Consider the following 17,057-nt stretch of genomic DNA (forward strand, 5'->3'; position numbering starts at 1 on the left):
TTTACACACAAATCTGCCCTCTTCTCTCCAGGTTGAATAAGATGTGACTCACATATCAAACTGGCAGTTTCTACCCAAACAATATACATCTCATAAGGAAGTAAAATAATTATAAGAACAGTTTGAAATAAATGGCATAAGTTTGGTGCAATGTAGTGAAATACTGTGGTTTTGTAACGTTTATAGATTATCTTGTACTTAAAATGTGCTTCTTTTCATTTACTGAATTGAATCAAACCTTTCAACGCTGATACTCGCTTCGATTCATGATCATTAATTCTGCCGTATAATCATTGGTACCATTTTGCTCCTAGTTAATTGGTAATTTTGCGTATGGCTCCCATTATTCACTATCATTTATAAGTCCATTTACAAATGTCTCTCCTTTCCGCAGTTTGTTTCTCAGCCGAACTGTCAGCAGCTCTTGGCCACATTGTGGTACGACGGTTTCCCCGGCTGGCGTCGCCGGCACTGGGCGGTGAAGTTGGTCATGTGTTTTATTATCGGCCTGCTCTTTCCTGTCTTCTCCATCATCTAACCTGCTGGCTCCTAAAAGCACATTAGGGCTCTTCATCAAAAAACCCTTCATCAAATTTATCTGCCACACGGCCTCCTACCTCACCTTCCTCTTCCTCCTCCTGCTGGCCTCGCAGCACATAGCACGCACCAACCTACACATACAGGGCCCTCCGCCCACTGTTGTGGAGTGGATGATACTACCTTGGGTGCTGGGTGAGTATTATTGTGTGTCAATGTAGTTTGGATATATTGAGTGGCTCTGTGTTGGTCATTTGAGGCATTCTGCTGTCATATACAGTACTATGTATGTTTATGTCCGTTTTGCAACAGTTGCTTTTTACATATATGAAGCCAGGGGTTCTCAAACTGATCGGCCCCAAGATGGATACGTTTTTTCACGAAATCTTGAAATGTATCATACATTTTATGCAATCAAATTTCAGAAAGATAAGCCAACTGGTGTTCCAGCACTGTATAATTGAATAATGTTATCGGTTTACTTAACATTTTAAGTTTAAGGTTATTATGTTATTTTATTTGAGGGGCCGCAAAGCGATGCACCCTACACAAAGGGGGGCTTACAACAAAAAAGTTAGAGAACCACTGATTTAAACATAAGGTATAAGAGGCTATATTATGAATATTGAGGCAATATTATGAATATTGTCCCGGCGTAAAAATATAATACTATTAAGTTCAAAAATTTATAGTTAAAATTGTATTAAATCTTAAATAGTTTTTAAGATATGTCATTGAACAGGTTAAACAGTATTAATGCTTTTTCATAAACAATTTTACTTAATCATAAACAATTTTATTATAAATTGTTTTTACTATGGGTTTCCTTATACTGTAATTTGACATTTTGTTATTATGTATTGTTTAAATTGAGCATTTTACTGTTTTTCCCTTTTATTACACATTCTTTTGTATTTTATTGTCTTGTAATGTATTGTTTGTTGCCCTTCTCCCCATATTTGCTTGAGGAAAAAAAACATAACTTGATTTCCAAATCATGATCAATTTATCAATTCATGTTTATAGTTATTAAGAATTATTCACATACATAATTTATTATGAAATTTGAATATATTTCAATTATATTTAGTTTTTTGTGGTCATTTTAATTTGGGGAATTTTTATTATTTATAAGTGTTTTTGTTTATACATGCTTTCTTAATATTTATAAATGGATGTTATATAAGATAACTTTATTTTTCATTTCGGTTATAAGTACATTTTATTTCCTCAACATTACTGCTGAATGTTTATTTTGATTTAGTTTAGTGACATTTTGAAATAATATGTCCCTATAATATTTGTGTGTTTCACTCTTTCTCTAAGGAAAATGTTCATTTGTAATGTGATACTGGTGTTTATACCCATGGGTCTGTGTGTGTCTTTCCTCGTAGGTTTCATCTGGGCTGAGATCAAAGAGATGTGGGACGGAGGTTTTAACGAATACGTCCATGACTGGTGGAACCTAATGGACTTTGCCATGAATTCTCTCTATTTGGCCACAATATCCCTCAAGATTGTCGCCTATGTAAAGGTGAGCTTCTGCTGGCTAGAAGTCATTAATGTACCCATGTGAATACGCACGAGCGCACATGCATGCACGCAAATGTCACTGCATCACCATCTGCGTTAGTCAGCCTGTATGGAAGGGGTGCCAACACACACAAGATGTGTACAACTCTATGTATGTGCATAATATGTACATGCAAATACTGTATGTGAGCTAAAATTGTTCTCAATATTTTATGTTTGTTTGTGCGTCATTTGGCCAGTTTCTCGAGCATGCATGGATGTTTGCCTGAAATGTGTCTAGAGATGTGTTTTTATGTTCTAGTATGAGGTTGAATCTATTAAAGTATTAGTCTCAGTTAGAGAGCAGAATTTGCAACTAGTTGAACTCAGCCATGCCTGGCACTGTAAAGCCAGTCTCATTTCTCTGTCCATTGAAACATGGAATTGTGGGATAGTGCCGAGCAGAGAAAGGGTCTCAAACAGTACTAAAGTCAATATCTTGAATGAAGGAGGCACTCATTCTGTATGAACCCAGTTATTTCATTTAGAATATGGTCACTAAATGCATCATTAGCATGTTTAGCACTTACAGTGTTGTTTATTTGCATAGAAGATTAGATCTATAATCTCTCAATTGTTTTTCATTGAAAGTAATGACATTAAATGGAGACTGAGTCTGGGCTATGCCTTTCACATTAGTATTCCATCTCTGCATCTTATACTGTATGTTAACAGCTGTCTCGTTTATATTTGCTGTATTTCATTTTAAGACTAAGACGCAAGATCTAAGCCAAAGTTGATACTTCAATGAATCGTGATTTACAGTAGGAATCCAGCATGTCAATGTGCATAAACTATGAAAGACCCTTAAGCTGTAACAGGTCCTTCCGGGATTGTCAGCGTTGTCAGCATTTTTAGCACCTGATATCCAGCAGGATTCATAAAATTAGGTCATGGTCCAAAAACACTGAATTTGCATTTGGACGACTCATTTTTAGTAACTGTTGTGTTAAACTGATGTTTTGAGCTTGATGCAATGCTAGTACCTTGTAATTTATGCGTACGAGTAGTAATACAGAAATGTATAAATGTGTGAAAATGTGTACTGTCAATGTTAAAAAATATGATGTGATTTTCGTTTTCAGCATGTTAAACTTCTTAAAGAAACAGTAGCGAAGAGATAAACTCATATTAAAAAAGAAAATTACATCGTGTAATCCTATCGGAGGACAAATTTAGCATCAGTGCATTTCTACTTACAGCTACAAGCGTTTGGTGTTTGCTAAATACAGCCCATGTTAGTTCTCATCAACATCAAGTAATTAGTAATATAAATGTTTCTAAATGTGTTTTCTCACAGTATAACAGTTCTCGTCCTCGAGAGGAGTGGGAGATGTGGCACCCGACGCTAATTGCCGAAGCTTTGTTTGCTATCGCTAACATCTTCAGCTCGCTGCGGCTCATCTCCCTCTTCACGGCCAACTCACACCTGGGGCCGCTGCAGATCTCTCTTGGCCGGATGCTGCTGGACATCCTCAAGTTCCTCTTCATCTACTGTCTGGTGCTGCTGGCCTTCGCTAACGGACTCAACCAGCTTTACTTTTACTACGAGACCAAGGCCGCAGACGAACCCAACCACTGCAAGGGAATCCGCTGTGAGAAACAGAACAATGCTTTCTCTACGTAAGTGTTTTTCTTTGTCCGAACACACTCCGCTCATTTCCACTTTTCTCTCTTACTGTCTGCCATCCTTTTCTTTTGTCTTTTCTACATTTATCTTTTCATTTTTACATTCAGTATTGGGTAATAACGGACTGAAAGTACCATTGTATTTCACAGCCAGTTTGTATATGTGAGCCAAACAAAGTAATAATAATAAAAACATGTGGAATTGTGACGAATGCGCTCACACTCACTCTCTGCGGAAGCATCGGGAAGTCGGATTTTCAACATTCCTGCCTTCTCAAACTCTGCATTGCAGCTTAAGGTCAATGCTGATTGGACCGAACTAATGCTCCTTTTGAATATTTATTACAAACTAATGATCTGTTAATCAATGACATCAGTAACCCCATCATCCAACACTGGACAATAGGTTCACAGTCATCTCATGAATATTTATCAGAAGAATCGCTGCGAAACTGGAAGGATAATCCGTGCTTCGCCTTTCAGAAAAAACCTAGTCGCTCTGTGACACAAAAACAAGCAAAACATAATGTTGTTGAAACGTCTGGGGACTTTCCTGCATTTCCATCAGCATTCCATTTCTGCCGCTAGCCGGATCATACGTGGCCTCCCATATCAAATCCCTCAACCCAGGTCCCTTCACACAAGCTCTTCCTGCGGTGATTTCACGAGGTTCAGTCAGCCAGACGTCCTTTAGCAGATTAGCACGCTTGACGTTCTACGATGCTTGTACCAACTCGAAAAGACAGAGGGTCAAAAGAGACTGTTGATGACAGGGATTCTGCGCACGCCAATGCGCCCGAAACATATCTGCATCTGTACTTTAGCCTTTTGTGGCTAAAAATGGCAAAAGTTCGGTCTCAGTGGCACAGGAAGTGGAGTTATTTGTGGACGAATACGTGCTGAAGTAGGCTGCCAGTTATGTCGCTGTTTCTACGAGTCGGTGAGGTGCTTGAGGCAAACCTGTGTGCCTACATTAGGGCTCGAACAACAGGAGCCGTCACAGCAGCCCTGCGGTTAAGGGTGCTGTCCGAGCTTTATTTGTTATTCACAAATGATATCGGTGACATTGAATGCGGCAAAAATATGCAGCCTTCAAAATCTTCCCGAGCGTTCAAAACGGAGGACACTACTCAAGACACATAATGTATGCATCAGTGCAAGTGCACGGTAGAGTTCATGCTTATTCAGATTGAAGGAAGCGTATGACGTTAAAACCGGATTTTCTGTAGATCTTACAATATGTGACAATATGTATTCTGTCGAGCTCTATACAAAGAGAAGTGCACATGCACTTTAAATATTACAGCAGGTAAAAATGAACGATAGTCTAAAATGCTAAATTCAGCTATTCACAGTTGGAAAGAAAAGTGTCTCGTGATTGATGATCGGAAGTATGGTTAAATTGTAGATAAACATATAATGTGCAAACATATTTCTTCTTTATTACAAATCCATCATTTTACTTTAATAATGTTTCTGAAGTGAATGATTTGGATTGAATATCAAAAAAATCTTAGAAAGATGGTGAAAATAAAGGACATTAAATAGACAGTTTTAACAAACGCACAGCCAACTTCCCATCTGTGTTTGGTTATAATATTAAAATGTATTTAAATCAATTAATTTTATTTTAATATAAATGTATATTATTTATATTTTATTGTATATTCATTATATTAAATTAGTTAAAAACTACGAAACATTATTAATTATTTGCAGATGTCTACAAGAAATTCAGTTTAGGCCACATAACGTTTGTTCGCCGCTAAAACGGTCTATAGATGCCTAGAGGTATAGAATTTGTCTGGGTCTCAATATAATTCTCATAGTTACATTTTTATTATTTTATAGTTTTGATGAGATTACTGTTATTTTAAAATGTCAAGTATATTCATAAAAAGTTTTTTACAATTTTGAATTGTCGCAAAGCAGCTGTAGATTTACAAAAACATGTTGTAAATATGTGTATATCATAAATCATATTAATAAAATTGTAGAACACATAATACATCACAAATCTTTCAAAAGATGCACATTAAAAATGAGGAACAAATTTATAAAGAACAAGTGATAAAAAATGTTTGCATGCTAGTGCACACAGTATATAGGTCACAATCTAAAACCCTAATCCTCAGCAGGCTTAAAGAAAACCATAACACTAAACACTGAAAATCTTAGGGTTTGATACCAATAGCAAGTGTTTATTTTCCCTTTTGGTCATGTCTTATCTCGCCTAGGGCACAAAGTGCTTCAGGTAAAAAAAAAGATGTATAACGCCCCTGCACGTGCTGTTGGGAATTCAAGTCAGCGAGACGTTTACAGATCTGTGACAAATAGAAAATAAAAGGATTTTTTTCACCCACCTCGCTGAATTCCCAAACACAGCACATTTTGCGGTCATCCTTCTTACAATAGTAATGCCGTAGGTATCTTTCATAGGTTTGTGCCACTGACGTACCTCCCAAAGCTAGTAGATGGAGTGTAATTCATGGTTGCTTATCTCATGCACGCGGCTGCGTCCTTTCGGTCCTTTTTTCCTGTTTTGAGAAAACCAGGTTGTATTTATCTCTGCCAAGACTTTGATGAAAGCTGACACTGTTGAATATTTAATGCAATGAAAAGGAAAAAAATCATGTTTCCTTTCACCCCCAGGGTGCACGTAGACACACAAACTGCGAATCTTGGAGGCAGCCGATAGGTTGCATTCTGAAACTTATGATGCTTTGTACAGTGTGCTTCTAGATAGGTTGCGTCAGGCTGATGTCATACCATATGTGCATGTTTGCGTGAATGCAAATCATCAATATCAATTTGTGAGATTCATTAATCGTGCGTTTTCAAACTGAAAAAAAGGATGTATTAGAAGTTTCCAAATAGACTTAATATCAAAGTGATAAAGCATGTTTTATTTCCAGATTTCGCAGGATAGCATTGTAAACCTAAACAACCACGAAATGCATTCAACGCTGATTGATCATCAGTCTGTTTTCCTCTTCCTGTTCCATTTCCTCTGGCTTATTGCTATTATAGATGGCAAATGTCGTACTTTCGAAATTTTTCTTCATAACTCATCAACTACGTGTTTCAAATCTACCTGCCATGTTTTGGAAAAATAAACATTTATAGCGAATATGCCAAATTGTAATAAAACAATGAGACTTGATCATATTACTGAACTTCAAACAGGAAGTTGGACAAAGTTTCAGTTAGGAAATAAAACTTAAAATAGGAGAAGTAAGAAACACAGATCCAAAAAAATATTATTAATATTATTTTTATTAAAAAGGATCACTTTTTTTCAGACACAGAGAGAAAACTCTACTGAGCGTGCTCAGATAAACTCATTCGGATTGCAAATATCTTGTGAAGAAATGTAATGCCTCAGTTCTGCCCTATCCCTCATATTCACAGTATTTCACCAGTTTTTTCATAAATTGATCAATTTTTCATTTTCTGATCATAAACTGTTTACCCCTGGAGCTTTGTGATCTCTGGCCCTAAAAACATCTGGAATATTGTTAGATTTTTATATCATTTACAACTGTCTCTCTCTTTTCTGTCTGTTTTTTAGGTTATTTGAGACCCTGCAGTCCCTGTTTTGGTCGATATTCGGCCTCCTGAACCTGTACGTGACCAACGTGAGGGCTCGGCACGAGTTCACTGAATTTGTGGGCGCCACCATGTTCGGCACGTACAACGTCATCTCCCTGGTGGTTTTGCTTAACATGCTCATTGCTATGATGAACAACTCATATCAGCTCATCGCTGTAAGTACCAATCAATAATCTATGGCCAATTTTTCTAATTTAATCTATTGTAGCTCATTTTCTCATATCTCTTCCCGCGCAGGACCACGCTGACATTGAGTGGAAGTTTGCTCGGACCAAGCTGTGGATGAGTTACTTCGACGAGGGCGGGACACTCCCCCCTCCCTTCAACATCATCCCCAGTCCCAAGTCATGCTGGTACCTGTGTCGATGGGTGCACAAGCGTCTCTGCTGGTCAGAGGACGCTCCACCTGAAGAACCCCACAAACACGAGAACCTGAAGGAATTCACGGTAAGGAGAAATCCTGAATCGATTCGAACCCCGTCGCTCCGGCTCCATCAGTGAATCTGTTGTTAACGACACCTTAAGAACAATTCAGCCAGCTCATTTTAGGATGCATTACCCATTATGACGACAAACAGCACTGTCACACACATACGGAATGCTCAAAGAGCCGATTTACATTTTTTATTATTGTTTTTTGAACTAGTGTGATGTTGACTCATGGTGGGATGCAGTAATTATATTTAGACTTGCATCAACATGCATTACGTTCAGAAAATATTATAACCTTTGACACGAAAAAAATCATGCTACTCACTGAAACTATTCACCGATACTGACCGCTGTTCACGACCCTCACACTCTTTTCAACAAAAGTTGTTTAGGGTGACTCAGTCTGGGATTTTTTTGTCACTCAACCCTGCAAATAAATAAGTCATCTGAATCATTTAAAACAAAGTAAATGTATGACAATGAAGGTTATGAAAAATAAATATTTTTGATGAATACTGTGTAGTATGTTTTACATAAGAAGGAACGGGGAAAACCCAAATTCTGAGATTCTTTCATCCTCAAAATCTCCTCAAATTCCTATGTTTATATTATAATATGTTTTAACCTGAAAACTGGAGACCTTTGAAATGAACTGAAAAGCCACTAACCCACCAAATTATGGGAAAACTGCATTATAGTATGATATCCCAAAGTTGCTTATCTTAAAGGAACAGTTCATCTAAAAATACAAATTCTGTCATTTACTCACCTTCATGTTGTACCATATCTATAAATATGTCTTTGTTTGGATGAACACTGAGAAAGCTATTTGGAAGACTGATTGTAACCAAACAGATCTTTACTACCATTGTAAAATAACCTTTCCTTTAAGATAAGCACCCTTGGGGTAACATTTACATTTTTACATTTTGCAGGCGCTTTTATCCAAAGCGACTTACATTGCATTATCCTATACATTTATACATAGGTATTCATAGGATCCAACCCACAACCTTGTGTTGTTAACTCAATGCTCTTACCACTGAGCAACAGATAAGCAATAATGTACTATTATGCCATTTTTCCAGGTCGAGTGAGAGGTCTTTTTGTGGTGAACTTTTTTTTAAAGTACAACATTGACTGTATTTAATAGACCGAAAATTAAGATTGGACACATCAAATTGATAAATGTCATTTAAATGTCATTTTTAGATACCAAAAACTATAATTGATGTTTAATGTGCAGTTATACAAATCAGGCTTACAGTTACACCAATAAACGTGTCCGCCATCCAAAAATACTTCGTGTCAACTACTGTTACTCCTACAATGGTGAAGGTTCTGTACATGAAGAACAATGTTGTTATGTAACCAAGACGGTTCCGTGCAATGTCAGCACGTGAACTCATTAATATTCAGGAGATGAATCTTAGCCGTTTGGTGACATAATACACACACAACGTGTTTTCAATTGAATCACCGGAGCGGAACTGAATGAATAAAACTTCTATGAAGGAAGATTTCTTTCTACGCCCAGTTTCTATTTCTCCTTAGATGATGTAATGAGGTGTAAGATGGCCGTAGTTCAACCTCCTCCTGTTTTTACGCAACTCCCTTGAAACAGTCAGGGATCCTTGTCGTCTTTGTTTCAGTTACAAGCGCTCTTGTTTGCTCAATGCTTTAATTACAAATCCATCTCTCGGCGTGCTCTTTAATAGCTTACATCAGTACAGGTGTACACATTCTCTCTCTCTCCATCCATCCACACTCACTCAACACTCTCCCACATGTTTTCAGGCAATGCTGTGTTAGTATAAAATCTTAATGGTTATATAAACCTGCCTACATGAAGAGCCGAGAAGAGAGCGGCTATTCGGGAATATCAGATAAGAACACTAAATCTCGGTTTAAACTGCAATAGTAAGACAATTTACAAACATTTTACCGTCCTTTCTACTTTATTATTCACCTATCTCAGCGCACATCGGTCGTCACGAGGGAAATAAATGCAAAGGCATTGTGGGGGTTTACAGGATGGAGTATTGAAAGTGCATTTGAAAATCGGTCACTTTGTATTAGTGCTGTCAAATCGATTCATTGCAAAATAATATAAACATTTCCGTCACTTATGTGTTTTAATTTCTCCCAAATAATATATTATAATATAATGTAACTGAAATGGATAATTAACAAACACAGCCTTTACTCAATACTTTCCTTAAACACTGTTAATATTTGTTTCTCCTTTAGGAAAAGCACGCTGACAGACTGATCCAAAATCAGCATTATCAGGTACGTTAGTGAAAAAAACACACGTATGCACGTATACAAACAGTTTGCATGTCATTGCATTGCATTGATGTGCCGGTGGCTTTATTTTCCCTATCTCTCTTTCTTCACACCATTGTACCAAAGACACTGCACATTACCAGATTAACAAGATTAGGGGGTGCTGTTTTATATGACTGTTTACCTTCTCCTTCACCCCTACAGGAGGTCATTCGCAGTCTGGTGAAGAGGTACGTGGCGTCTATGATTCGCAGCGCTAAGACGAACGAAGGCCTGACGGAAGAGAACTTTAAGGTACTAGATGTCTTTGAGGTGTCATGCATGCTTTTCAACAGGAACACCGTCCCAAATAAAGGCTCCAGTCTTGTTACTTTATAAAACTGTCTTTTAAACACATATTTTAGTCGAAGACTAGCATGAAAATTGATGCGTTTTGAAGAAAATGTAAATATTTGAAGGGTGATGCTGATGTTTGGGTTTTTTGCCAGGGTGTTGCTATGTGGTTGCTAGGGTGTTCTGGGATTTCGCCAGTAGGTTGCTGGGTGATTTCTTATGGTCAAAATGACTATAACACAGAAAAAAGAGCCTTTAATATTATTTAATATTATAAAAATTATAATAAAAATTTAATATTATTGTCAAATAAATAGCTCAGTGGTTAGAGCATGGCGTTAGCAACTCCAAGGTCATGGGTTCGATCCCAGGGGATTGCACTTAGAAACAAAAATGTGTAATACAACGCAATGTAAGTCGTTTTGGATAAAAGCATCTGCCAAATGCCTAAATGTAATATTTATTAAAGTATTTGGGGAAACAGAATCAACAAAAAAAAATTATGTGAGTAATGTCCAAAGAAATTGTCTTTGTTCTATTAATTATTATTATTAAATATTATTGTCTAATATTTATTATGAGATTTGAGACAACAAATTACACAAACAGGTTTACTCAAATATTATATTTTAAAATGAATTATGTCCTTATAAAGGAGCCTTTGTTTGCCTATATTATTATTAAATATTTTATTTATTAATATTTATTTATTCAAATCTTTGAAAAGGGATTATTTAAATCTTTGTTTGGAAAGTAAAAGATTATATTACAATACTTTTATCCATTTTTATGAATGAACATTTGCAATTATGCTTTGCTGTAGGAGTTAAAACAGGATATTTCCAGCTTCCGCTACGAAGTGTTGGATCTCCTCGGCAACCGGAAGCTGCCCCGGAGGAACTATTCCTCCAGCAGCGAGGCCACGTTCAGAGATGATGTCAGCGATGACGGCGACGAGTCGAGCAACAACCGTCACCACAGTGATGGCAGCAGCATTGGAGCCAAGGGCGTGTCTTTCAAAACCATCACACCTTCAGATCCCTCCTATGGCGTCTCCGCCCTCTTCTGCTCCATCTCCGGAACGGAGGTCGCGACGGCATCATCGTCGGCGTACAGGGAGGGTAAACCAAAGATCAACGGATTAAGGAAGAACCCCTCGCCCTCCTCTTCACTTTCCTCCGTGGCTCCAGCAAGACCCGCACTTTCACGGACTTGGAGGCGCTTTTCACGCTTCTCTAGCTCCAAGAAGAACTCCTTCAGACGGCTCGGCCTGCTCTTCTCACGCATGGGCAGTCACCTTCCCCAGCCCGCAGGTGTTACGGCCGCAACCTACACTATCTCAGATGGATTGCTTCACCCACCCGAGGCTTGGCAGGACTTAGGCTTCACAAGGGGTGATGGTCCTGTCACCCGCAGTGAGACCAACCTCAATCGGGTGGATGTGGCCACTTTAAATGAGGACGACAGTGTTGCCATGGCAACTAATGGACAGAGAGCTAACGTGAGGGATGTTTTGCTGACATTAGGACCTCTGTCCCCATCCACCTCCCTCCACTGTGCTTCCAATTTTTCAGCTTCCAGTTCCCGCCTCCTGGACTCGAGCGAGGACGTGTTCCAGGGATTGGCAGGGCCTTGTGACAGACGGATGCGAGACTCCTCCCACTGGGTTACGGAACAGGATGATTCGGTGACCACGCAGCTATAGTATTGCTAGTATAAACTGTACAGCACTTTGATAATAACAATAATCAGCGACGATATCAATAACTATTACCTTAACCACAACCGATTTCTTTCTTTTATCGCATTTAGTTTGCTGCTGCAATATTAGTATTTTATCACTGAGATTTAACCAAATCGAAAGTTATTTAAGAGGTGGATGGGATGACGGACAACAGAAAGGTTTAGGAGAAACGAAAACATGTCATAACCAGCAGAATAGACACAAGGGTTCATTAGAAATGTTCTGTGATCCACAGGCCAGCTACAAACATATTTGGACAAGTCATCTGAGACATTTATTCACCAGTTTACCACTTCATTATCTATTTGTGTTGCTCTCTCTCTGTCTCTCTCTCTCTCTTTGTACCACTTTGACCACTCGAAGCCAGCAGGTCTGTTTCAGATAGTTGTGTGAAGAATTTCAAAAAGGTACACATACAGATTCTGGGGATGACGGTGTCAAAATGACAGAAAAATCATTACAAATAATTGAAATTGAACATAAATTGATGTCGACAAGGTTTCCTTTTTGTTGTATATGTTTTTGGTCTTGCTACGCACAATTCATCAGCGCACATTATTCCAAAGATGAAAAATGTTCGTCTTTAAAATCGTTTATCAAAATGTAACAATTTTGCCTCTGAAAGGACTTCCTTGTCTGAAACCGCTCAGACTTTTGGTGAATGTTTTCCAAATTTATTGATGGTTAACTTTAAAGCAGCAATCTGTCATTCTTTGGGTTAGTTCAACTTTATTTCAATTTAACCCACGTAAGATAAGTACTTAAAGTTGCAATTTTATGTTTCAAACAGAGATGGCAATAAAGAGACTAATTAATGGATTGCAACATAAATATGGACTGAAAGAAAATCTCCAACAGCCACTTTATTGGAAATGAATTAACACATTTTGACAAAGCAAACTCATATTATATTTAATACTTTTTGTTGGTAAATATTTACAAAATCCACAGACAAACATGAAGGTGGCCAATTGTAATGTTATGAAAAAATTGGAGATATGAGGTTTCAGTCCGCGAGCGACGATATAATAACAATTCAGCAATAATAGCAAAGTAATGATACATTTTGTGAAGAAGTTATCATTGGTACTTTATGATGCTTGTGTATATCAAAGCTGTTGTCATTTAAAACCTGTACGACTCTCTTTCTTCTGCAGAACACAAAAGAAGATATTTAGAAAAATGTTGGTAGCAGAAGACTGTTGGTCCCCATCAACTTGCATTGGTATCGTTTCCATGCAATAGAAGTCAACGGTCTCCCAACGTTTTATATTTACCGACATTTTTCAAAATATCTTATTTTGTGTTTTGCAGAAGAAAGAAAGTCACGCTGGTTTAAAATGACAACAGGGTGAGTAAATGATGACAGGATTTTCATTTTGAAGGTGAACTTTCTACCGTTACATTCCATTTGTCATCCTGTTCCATACATCTCACCATTGTGCACTGAAAGCAATGTCAGTTCATAATCATTGGTTTCATTTATTGAATAAAGTTTGTGTTGGAACGTGTACATCCCAAGAAACATATCTTATATACACTGTATGTGACAGGATATGATGTTCATGCATCTCTCGGTGGTACAGATGTGGTATTTTACGAAGGAGCTTACTTGTAGGCTAATGCTGTTGCTCACCTGGTGTAACAGTAAGATCCTTAACCTTAGTGCTATAATACATGCACATCATAGTCTGGGATTACTCATGTTATGCACCCAGAGGGCTGAAGTTATGCTAGAATCTAACATGACTGAAATCTTATTTTTGTATTTTGAATAGCATGTATAATGATTTAATTTTAAGACTGTTTTAGTCTAGACCGACTTTATTTATATAGTATATAATATAATACAATATAATGTTTTGGGAGTTTTCTTTTTCGTTTGACTGCTTACTTTTTACTGTGTGTGAATATTAATTAGTATATTATATTAATCAGGTACAGGGGAAATGTCAAGGGACATGCATCGAATATGAAACCCCCCTATCGTGCGAAGATGAATGCTGACAAAACGCATACAGCGCCTGGCGAAAGTACACTGACCTTTAATCAACTTTAAACACACTACAATTTGGCATGGTTTCATGTTGGGGTAAAAGTACCGATTCAAATTGATCTTTTGATTATATATATATAATCTTTAAATTAAAACCCCATCTATACATTCTTAGTAGACTGATGCATTCATGGCTGCAACAGTGTGCTCTTTCAAATAATCAAATGTGGGGAGAAAATCCTTTGTGTTAAAACACTTTCTAACAAACCAATGTAACATTAGTTACAGCGCAGTTTCTGTGCCTTGAAACAAAACATCACAAAGCTCAACATTTCAGCGTAGGACTGTGTAATCCAGTCAAATGAGAGAGTTGGTTAAGGTCTGAATACTTTCATCAAGGTGTTGTAAATGCTTGTGTAAACACTTGAATGAAATACACTCTCTCTCTCTTGTATGATTCTTACATCAGTTTGTACTTTTCCTTGGAAACGTGTGAACATATGATAAAGACAAAAACGTAGTTCTGACAGCCAGAATCTCAAGGGTATGCCGAATATGCAGATTCAATAAAGCAGAATAACTGTGGTAATGTGTCTGATTTGATGCAAATTCCTGATGAAGTATAGAAGAGATGTCCGGTGTACACTACACTGCTCTGGATTTAAGTCCAACTGCAGCATGATTTATGCAACATATTCATTTATTTCACTGAAAATGTGTTTCATGCAATTTTCATACAAAAATGTTATATCATTTCATAATTAAAATGTAAGTAAAAGAAATATAAGACAATAGGAGCCATGAAATAAATGTGAACTCCTTCTATACTTAATCCGAGGGTGAGACCTAAAGAAGGCCGGTAGTACATGTTGGTTCATTTTAGGCAGAATATGCTTAAATGTGTTTTTAAATGTGGGAAAAATACACACAGAATGTGGCTACAGAATGAATGTGTGACCCTAAGGTAATAAAGTAATACCTTCAGATATTGTTATATTAAAGTAAAGAAATCGGCTAAGGGGTGTGGTTCATTTAAAAATGAACTAAAAGCTACCTTTAAAAACGAAAGGTGGGCATTTCAATATTTAGATGGCAAGATGAGCCAACACTGCTGACCTGTAACAGGTGTCCAGTAATCGGAAAACATGACATGGTAATTTATGAGAGCAATGTCAGGTTTTAGATAATCTGATTATCTGAAGTGTAGTGCCATCTGGTGGTTGCATATATGCTTTGCATACATTAAGAATTAAAATACAATTCATGAGCCCAGACAAAGACAAGATGTAGAAAAAGACAAGATGTAGAAAAAGACAAGATGTAGAAAAAGACAAGATGTAGAAAAAGACAAGATGTAGTAAAAGACAAGATGTAGAAAAAGACAAGATGTAGAAAAAGACAAGATGTAGAAAAAGACAAGATGTAGTAAAAGACAAGATGTAGAAAAAGACAAGATGTAGTAAAAGACAAGATGTAGTAAAAGACAAGATGTAGAAAAAGACAAGATGTAGTAAAAGACAAGATGTAGAAAAAGACAAGATGTAGAAAAAGACAAGATGTAGAAAAAGACAAGATGTAGTAAAAGACAAGATGTAGTAAAAGACAAGATGTAGAAAAAGACAAGATGTAGAAAAAGACAAGATGTAGAAAAAGACAAGATGTAGAAAAAGACAAGATGTAGAAAAAGACAAGATGTAGAAAAAGACAAGATGTAGTAAAAGACAAGATGTAGAAAAAGACAAGATGTAGTAAAAGACAAGATGTAGAAAAAGACAAGATGTAGAAAAAGACAAGATGTAGAAAAAGACAAGATGTAGAAAAAGACAAGATGTAGTAAAAGACAAGATGTAGAAAAAGACAAGATGTAGAAAAAGACAAGATGTAGAAAAAGACAAGATGTAGAAAAAGACAAGATGTAGTAAAAAACAAGATGTAGTAAAAGACAAGATGTAGAAAAAGACAAGATGTAGAAAAAGACAAGATGTAGAAAAAGACAAGATGTAGAAAAAGACAAGATGTAGAAAAAGACAAGATGTAGAAAAAGACAAGATGTAGAAAAAGACAAGATGTAGAAAAAGACAAGATGTAGTAAAAGACAAGATGTAGAAAAAGACAAGATGTAGAAAAAGACAAGATGTAGAAAAAGACAAGATGTAGTAAAAGACAAGATGTAGTAAAAGACAAGATGTAGAAAAAGACAAGATGTAGTAAAAGACAAGATGTAGAAAAAGACAAGATGTAGAAAAAGACAAGATGTAGAAAAAGACAAGATGTAGAAAAAGACAAGATGTAGTAAAAGACAAGATGTAGTAAAAGACAAGATGTAGAAAAAGACAAGATGTAGAAAAAGACAAGATGTAGAAAAAGACAAGATGTAGAAAAAGACAAGATGTAGTAAAAGACAAGATGTAGTAAAAGACAAGATGTAGAAAAAGACAAGATGTAGAAAAAGACAAGATGTAGAAAAAGACAAGATGTAGAAAAAGACAAGATGTAGAAAAAGACAAGATGTAGTAAAAGACAAGATGTAGAAAAAGACAAGATGTAGAAAAAGACAAGATGTAGAAAAAGACAAGATGTAGAAAAAGACAAGATGTAGAAAAAGACAAGATGTAGTAAAAGACAAGATGTAGAAAAAGACAAGATGTAGTAAAAGACAAGATGTAGAAAAAGACAAGATGTAGAAAAAGACAAGATGTAGTAAAAGACAAGATGTAGAAAAAGACAAGATGTAGAAAAAGACAAGATGTAGAAAAATACAAGATGTAGAAAAAGACAAGATGTAGAAAAAGACAAGATGTAGAAAAAGACAAGATGTAGAAAAAGACAAGATGTAGAAAAAGACAAGATGTAGTAAAAGCAGAGCTTAAAGATGCAGTTCCCATGTAAGTCAATAGCTTTTGTTTAATGTAT

General features: G+C 36.6%; 1 protein-coding gene across 1 annotated transcript in view; it reads left to right on the top strand.

The window, feature by feature from the left end:
• trpc5a (transient receptor potential cation channel, subfamily C, member 5a) overlaps positions 1–13,183 on the top strand; it is a 43,936-nt gene extending 30,753 nt beyond the window's left edge. Inside the window, 9 exon segments of the mRNA XM_079463173.1 lie at positions 395–535; positions 537–732; positions 1,932–2,071; positions 3,410–3,732; positions 7,310–7,505; positions 7,588–7,797; positions 10,033–10,074; positions 10,276–10,365; positions 11,228–13,183. Coding sequence (XP_079319299.1) covers positions 395–535; positions 537–732; positions 1,932–2,071; positions 3,410–3,732; positions 7,310–7,505; positions 7,588–7,797; positions 10,033–10,074; positions 10,276–10,365; positions 11,228–12,109 — 2,220 coding nt within the window. The 3' untranslated portion in view covers positions 12,110–13,183.
• The last annotated feature ends 3,874 nt before the right edge of the window (positions 13,184–17,057 follow it).

This window comes from Barbatula barbatula (assembly GCF_947034865.1).
Source record: "Barbatula barbatula genome assembly, chromosome: 8".
In the NCBI taxonomy this organism is placed as follows: Eukaryota; Metazoa; Chordata; class Actinopteri; order Cypriniformes; family Nemacheilidae; genus Barbatula; species Barbatula barbatula.